The sequence below is a fragment of the Scylla paramamosain genome, chromosome 20 (assembly GCF_035594125.1).
Source record: "Scylla paramamosain isolate STU-SP2022 chromosome 20, ASM3559412v1, whole genome shotgun sequence".
Lineage (NCBI taxonomy): Eukaryota > Metazoa > Arthropoda > Malacostraca > Decapoda > Portunidae > Scylla > Scylla paramamosain.
Window position 1 is genome coordinate 15,718,995 of NC_087170.1, and position 8,138 is coordinate 15,727,132.

Below are 8,138 nucleotides of genomic sequence, written 5' to 3' on the forward strand. Positions count from 1 at the left end.
ATATATGTAACAAAGAGGAAGAGGAGGAGGAGGAGACTATAGGAAAGCGAGAAAGGGAAAATTTCATTACTTTTTTTTAAATCAACTGCAGTGCGCCCCCGCCTCTGAGGTTATTTCTTGAAGGGTATTTACCAACCACATTTTAGTTCACTAGGTAAGTCTCTAAACTCGGAAGATTTGCCTTTCACTTTAGCGGGGAAATTCCACAGTGAGTGCTGAGAAGGGAGTGTGGTTTAGATGAGTGAAGACACGCGCCGCTGCCTGCCTCCCTCGGTAACCAAATGTGAGTGAACCCCTGCTGCTGCGTGACCAACTGACTAACTGGCGGACTGCTTGGTGGCCTTGCTGGCTGACTGACTGACTTGCTGACTATTTAACTGAGCTGGTTGGCTGTTTGGCTGGCTGGTTTTCTGACTGACCGACCGAAGGAGTGACTGGGTGTCTAACTCAATGACTGTTTAACTGAGCTGGCTGACTGACTGACTGACTTAATGTTTAACTGAGATTGCAGGCTGTTTTGCTGTCTGGCTGTCTGGCAAGTTGGTTAATTGAATGACTGACTGGTCGACTGCTTAGCTCGTTAACTGGCTGACCAACTGCTGTGATAAAAGAGGCCACGTCTCCTCCCATTAAAGTCTTGATGTGTGGAAGTGGGTCAGGAAGATGAAGGTAAAAGCGACGCCGCCTCATGAAACACTTAGGGTGAGACATGAGGTTTTTAATTAGTCATGTGTTCGAGGTGATCTGATTTTCCTTCTCTCCTTCCTTCAAGTGACGCTCAGCTGGTGAAAAGAAGAAAATGATCCGCTGTAAATACAAGAGTAATACTAACCTACCTTATAAAAATAAATAAATAAATAAATAAATAAATACGTTAAGTTTAAAGAATAAAAGCTCATGCGTGGGAGCTTTCCTCTGTCCTTCCTCACTTTTACCAATAGAAATAATGACGCAAAATAACAATGATGAGGAAAAGAGCTGCCAACATTCACGCCTCATAAATCATCTTCAGAATTCCAATCGAAGGGAATGAGGAATGAGTGTTTGGTTAAGCCCAGCATGGAGAATAAAGGCTGGACTAACAGAGGAAAGGGTGGAAGGCTTGGAACAGACGAGTGGCCGGGAGAAATTATTGAAATGGTTGGGTTGGCTCCTTCTTCTGCAGTAAAATCGCAGAAATTGATGATGGCGATGACGATGATGATGATGATGATGATGAGGGAGTTCTCAAAGGCAAAATAATTATGTATTTCGGATATCTATAGTCCCAATTTGTAGAAGAAAATAAGGAAATAATCAAAAGTAAATAACAAAGTAGATCAGAAAAGTAGGTAACAAAAAAGTGATAGATAAAAAAATAAATACTCAGGTTTCTTAATCGTTATCATTTTTCGTAACTAAATCTGCGTGTTTTGTTAGTTATAGATGATCGATGAAAACAATCACAATATTTCCTATTTTGTCTTTGAAACTCATAGAAAGAAAGCGACAGGTGCAGATTCCCATTAGTCTTCTTTTTTTTTCGTCTTTCTTTGAACAAACCTCTCTCATTCAATTTGCATTCTTACTATCTGTGAAAATCCATGCGAGTGATTAAAACATTGCATTATTTCATTCCTAATCAATTCATATTTTCATTTGTTTGCCCCCCACCTCTCTCTCTCTCTCTCTCCTCTCTCTCTCTCTCTCTCTCTCTCTCTCTCTCTCTCTCTCTCTCTCTCTCACTAAAAATGTTCCCAGCGCGCGTGTAATCCTGTCACCCTAACAGCTTAATGCTAAGCGAGGTATCGCACTTTACATCAACACTTGCGAGATTCGTTCAATAAATCGCCTTAATGGAACGAAGCCGAAGCCGAAGCAGCGAGGCAGGTGATTTCGTTTGGTTTCGTTCGGTGTGTCACAATGCTTCGGCCAGGAAAGGTAGCGAGAAATCATTGCGTGTGAGCTGTATATAAGAAAGGGAGAGTGTTAGACAGATATAGATAGATAAATAGATAGACAGACAGATAGATAGATAGATAGATAGATAGATAGATAGATAGATATAGATAGACAAGTAGGTATGAAGGTTGCTTGGCTGACTGGCTGGCTGGTTGTTTGATTGCTTGATTGACTGACTGATAGATAGATAGACATACGTAGATGCAGGTAAGCCAATAATCTATCGATATACCAGGCCAGCAATCCCACACGCGATGCCCCCGGACAAGGCACCACAATCAATAAATTAAATAAAAGACAGGAGGGTAAACAGATGGATAGATAGAGGAATCCATGACCAAGGGAAATTAATAACGACAACTACTGACTGACTGATGAGCTTATAAACTAACTAAACTATCTAAGAAGTAATTATCTACCTACCCACCTCACTAATAAACCGACGGACAAACCAACTGCTCGATTGAGTGGGCGAGTGATTGGCAGACTATGTAACTGACTGACACACTGATTGGCTGACTGACTGACTCTAGCTAAATAACTCTCTCAAACTAAGAAACATAACTACCTAATGAATTAACTAAATAGATAACCAGATAACTGACAGATTACCTAACTAAATAACTGACTGAATAACTAATAAATCGAACGACTGACTGACTTACTAGCAAAAAAAAATATTGACTGACTGACAGACTGACCAACGTACTTATTCACTCACCAACTAACTACGTAATTAACCAGCCAATCAGCCAACCAAACAACCAACGAACATATTTAATAACCATCTAATTTTTATTTATCCTTAGCACAGTATTATGGAAGGTAAAGCCAATGACAATGACGTCGCTCAGTACTCAGCTGGTGACCCACGCAGCAAATACGCAACCAGCTCACCTCTCACGTCCAGAATCAGGCAGTACCACACCAAGGTTTTAAAGGGAAGCGGGCGAGATAAGACACCAAGCCTGCATGTCTTATCTCACAGTGGGAATAAAATAGAGGAATGTTCCCTGCATCCTCGCTCCGCTTCATGTAGTTGCCTTTTACACTGCACGGGGAACGCAGCGTCAACATTCTCCCAGCTCGACCATGTATATATTATTGTGTCCCGTATGTATATCCCGCAGGAGATGACTCAGTAATGTCAGAAGGAGCGATCAGTCAGCATCACCTCGCGCACAGAGGAACCCACGGCTGATGGATCAACTTTTCCAGTCATCATCGTCATCATCATTATTTATTTATTTTTTTTGGGGGGAATGACATCCTTTATTTAATACCATGCTATGTATATCCCGCAGGAGACAACTCTCAGTAATGTCAGAAGGGGCGATCAGTCAGCATCATCTCCCCGCGCACAGGGGAGCCCACGGCTGATGGACTAAGTTTTCCAATCTTTGTGTAATAAAAAGTGGGGAGAGAAAAAAGCTCTTTGAAAGTATGAAAATCCAATCCGTGCAAATCAGTTTTAGAAGTCGAAGGCTTTGTGAGAGTGAGACTTTAAGCCCGGATCACGAGGAGCACAAAACACCTGTGCATCAGCCTGACTGAGAGCACCACCACCACCACCACCACCACCAGAAAATCGAGCCGCGTTAGTCCCAGCGCCGCCAAACAGGATCACTGGACGTAAAATGCGGGAAAGCGGGTGGTAGGGAGGAGAGGACAGAGTGGTAGTAGGGAGGGGGATGATGGAAGGGGTGGTAAGGAGATGAACATAAAAAAAAAAGAAAAAATAGCGAAAGTGAAATGAAGTAAAAAGAAAAAAGCACTGAAGAGAAGAAAATCATAAAAATATATAAATAAATAAATAAAGAGCTCAAGAATACAGGCATTACTGACGCTGGCTTGGCTACGAGTGCAGAATACCAGGTGACACAGGTGAGGGACGACACCTGAACCGTAACTCACACTAGCTGATACACAAAAGAGCAAGATCCTGACAAAAAAAAAAAAATGATTTAGAGAGAGAGAGAGAGAGAGAGAGAGAGAGAGAGAGAGAGAGAGAGAGAGAGAGAGAGAGAGAGAGAGAGGAGAGAGAGAGAGAAACTCATAACAATCAAAAAAGGATCATTAATGGAGAAAATAAAAGACTGAAATGACGGAAATTATTAAGAAAATAAAATACGCTTTAAAAGTTGGATGAAAACAAGGAAAAAAAAAGGTAATTGAATAAAACTCGTAAAAAGTTAAATAATGGATGTCATTCTCTAAAAAAATAATGATAATGACGATGATGTAATGATGATGACGATGATGATGATGATGATGATGATGATGATAAGGAGGAGGAGGGAGGAGGAGGAAATAACAATAATAATAACAACAACAACAACAACAACAACAACAACGTGGAAGAGGAGGAGGAGCAAGAATCTTACAAGAAATTTGACAAGAATTTAGGAGGAAGTACAATGAGGTGACAAGGGACGAGGCAGACAGGAGGGAGGGAACAGGAGAGAGGGAGGGAGGGAGAGAAAGAAAGGGAAGCCAGAGTAAGGCAGGTTGTGTAAGGTTGCGTCACCCTCCTACCCGACTGACTCCTTGACTGACTTGGTGAGTGAATGGATGAACGAGTGAGGAGCTTCATGACTGACTGGCTGGTCGATTGATAACTGACTGACTGAAAGAACTAGTAAAGAGCTTCACGTTCTGACTGACTGGTGACTGCTGACTAACTAAAAGAACAAGTAATGATTTTCACGTCTGACTGGACTGGTCGACCTACTGAATGACCTTAATGACCTACTAAATTAACTGAATGAACCAGTAAAGAACTTGCTGACTGAGTGACTGGTCGGTATACTGACTTTATAAATGAACTTGCCTGACTGACTGAATTACAGACTAACTGAACGACTGAATTAACTGTTAACAGACTTGCTTGATAACTGAAGATACACTGTTTCGCTGAATGACGTGAATTTTGCTGAATGAGTAATGGACTGGCTAACGTATTGATAGACTAAGTACTAACTAACGAACTGGCTCACAGAATCAACTACTAACAGTCTTGCTGGATGATTGAAGACCTCAGTGACTGTTTAGATAAGTAACGTGTCACCTGATGGACTCAATAAATGAACAGCTTAATTACATGACTGCGGTGTAAGTGTGATAATTTTCTAGTTAAGTAATGCAGTGGCTGACTAAATTATGGATGGACTGATTTTCCGATGGCTCAGCTGACAGATGGACTGACTGACTGACTGACAAACTTAAAAGGCCAATAGATGAACTGACAGACACAGAAAACACTCACAAAAGATAAAGAAAAAAAATGAGATTTTTGCGCTGAGAGAGAGAGAGAGAGAGAGAGAGAGAGAGAGAGAGAGAGAGAGAGAGAGAGAGAGAGAGAGAGAGCAAACTAAGGCCGAAGCATCATGTGAAAGGTAAGTCGGAGGGGAAACAACAGTAAATATAAAAGTGAGGGTAAGGAAACAGATTATCAGGCAGCCAGACAAACAGACAAACAGACAGGGGGATGAGCAGGCAGAGGGCCAGGGAGACGGGCAGCAAGCAGGCAGGCAAGGGAAAGAAGAGGCGCAGAGATAAGGAGAAAGAGAAGGAAGGAGAAAAGAGAGATAAGTGAAAAGAGAGGAGGGTAAAATCGAGGAAGGAAAGAAAGAGGGAAGGTTGGATGAAGAGAGAGAGAGAGAGAGAGAGAGAGAGAGAGAGAGAGAGAGAGAGAGAGAGAGAGAGAGAGAGAGAGAGAGAGAGAGAGAGAGAGAGAGAGAGAGAGAGAAACTGATATGCGAGAAAGAAAAAAAATGTAAACTGAGATGAAAGCAAGAGAAGCTGCAAAAAAGAAGGCAAGAAGAGGGAGAATATTGATAAAAGTGTGTGTGAGAGAGAGAGAGAGAGAGAGAGAGAGAGAGAGAGAGAGAGAGAGAGAGAGAGAGAGAGAGAGAGAGAGAGAGAGAGAGAGAGAGAATATCACACCATATAAAAAAATACTCTTCCAGCCACGAAAAAATGGATAAAAAGTAAAAAAAAATAAAATAAATAATAAAAAAAAAAATAAGATCTGGTCTGGCGACACTAAATCTCAGAAGGAAATGAAATTAAACAACCACGCTCATGTTTTTTCTTTGTTCTTTTTTTTTTTTTTTCCCCTCAACACGTCCATTTCAAGGAACATACGAGGTTCTTCTGGTGTAGTTCATGGAAAGACGGGAGGAGACATTTGGCCAGCTTTCTCCCCTCCCTCCCTCCCTCCCTCCCTCTCTCTCTCTCTCTCTCTCTCTCTCTCTCTCTCTCTCTCTCTGGTAGCCTGTACTGGAGAGGAAATAAATACGCAGCTGGAATGCTTACTTGTAATAAATAATTCTTCCCTTCCTTTGATGCTTTGACATTCGCGAACTTTCCGTGAATTTCAGTACGTTCCCGCTCGGTCACCGCAAGTCTTCGTTTGTGTTGAGAGGAGATGGTCTTTCTGTACAGTTCTACGCTCGTGTGATTTTGTGACGTGAGAGTACGATCAGAGAGAGAGAGAGAGAGAGAGAGAGAGAGAGAGAGAGAGAGAGAGAGAGAGAGAGAGAGAGAGAGAGAGAGAGAGAGAGAGAGAGAGAGAGAGAGAGAGCATTTTTCTTTGCATGTTCGTATTGACAAAAACGCACACATCAGTGGAGCCACTCTGCCGCCACCCCCTCCCAATAATATGCATGAAATCCCCCCTCATCCCTCCCCCCCTCTGTCGCCTCCCCAGCACCCCCTCATGACCTGGCGCCATGCAGGGGAGGCAGGGCACCTTACGCGGCGCCGGCTGGCTCACGCGAGACCCCTGCTGCTTGACAGACTGACTGACGGGCTGACTGACAGACCAGCCGACTGAGAACCGACCGTTCAACTGATTAACTGACTGACAGACGGAGTTGCTGATAATCTAGTCGCTAACCACTACCAGTTCATAACACTCTGAACACTGAGTGAGTGACTGACTGACAAATAAAGTGCCAGTACTGAAAACCTTACTACTAATCGACTAACTGACTGACACACTGATCACAGAGTAGTTATCAACTCGTAGACTGACTGAGTGACTGTCTGTTTGTTCGAGTTAGAGTTCAGCTTCACACACACACACACACGGGAAAGGGGCGTGTCCGTGCGCGTAATGCTGAGGCTCCAGATGGTTATTTTAATGGCCGCAATAGATCGACTAACTTACTGAAAGAGCTTGGCCATATGACTGACTCTTGGTAACTAAATAACAGAGTAAGTCAAGTGATAAGTACATATCACTTGACTCATCGTATGGCTTACTGAATGACTGACTGACTAAGTAACTTGTTTGACTAGTTGAAGACAAGGTAATCCCTAATTTATAAATGGAACCGTTAATCTCATAACAGCAGCTAACGAGCGAATGACCGACTTCACCAACCATCATTAACTGATCGACTAACGAGCGATTACCCAAGTGACTGCCTATTTTACCAGCAGACCGATGGTGCAATGTCCAGTCCAACCTTGACTTCAGATACTAACTGACCACTGAGTTACATGACTAACTGCAAGCTGACTGACCCACTGACTGACTGACTGACTGGAGTAAGCACCCACTGACCCACTCACGAGTTTCATGCACTCACTCGGCCCAACCCTCCACGCATTGCATTATGTTCAGAGTTGACTTGCCTTCACGAACACATTGAGAACCCCTTCGCCACACACATACACACACACACACACACACACACACACACACGCGTAGACAGACTAGTAGTAAACGAACATACCTTTTTCCACGGCTTTCACCACGGGGCCGCCGCGGACTGTATGCCCCATGGCGACGACCAGCAACTTGAGCGACACCTCTCAGGGGGCGCCGCACGCTGCACACACCTATGCGGCCTTCACTGAGGTGCAGGAGGACCTGGTGGCAACGAGACACACAGGGACACAGAGACAGGGACCCGGGGACAAGGCCGACGCCCCAACACCTGTCACCAGTGCTCACAATATGGCCGCCCGCTCTGCTGCCTGATGCCAAACACCGCTAGACTCAGACCCTCCCCGGTGCAGCAAATAAGCAGGGGGAGGTCTTACTGCTCCTACTGAGTGCCTCTCCTGCTGCTGCTGCTGCGGTGGTGCCTGCTGGGGAAGGGCGTCACGGGCGGAGTGGGCCGTGATGGAGTTGTAAATGAGGGCGTGGAGGTGTGTGGCTGACGAGACGGCCTGGGCGCGCGCAA

General features: G+C 44.1%; 1 protein-coding gene across 1 annotated transcript in view; it reads right to left on the reverse strand.

The window, feature by feature from the left end:
* The window catches only part of LOC135110454 (synaptotagmin-4-like), a 90,158-nt gene extending 82,020 nt beyond the window's left edge, over positions 1-8,138 (reverse strand). The window contains exon 1 of the mRNA XM_064022806.1: positions 7,686-8,138. Within this exon, the coding sequence (XP_063878876.1) occupies positions 7,686-7,734 (49 nt within the window). The 5' untranslated portion in view covers positions 7,735-8,138. The remainder of the gene's footprint in view (positions 1-7,685) is intronic.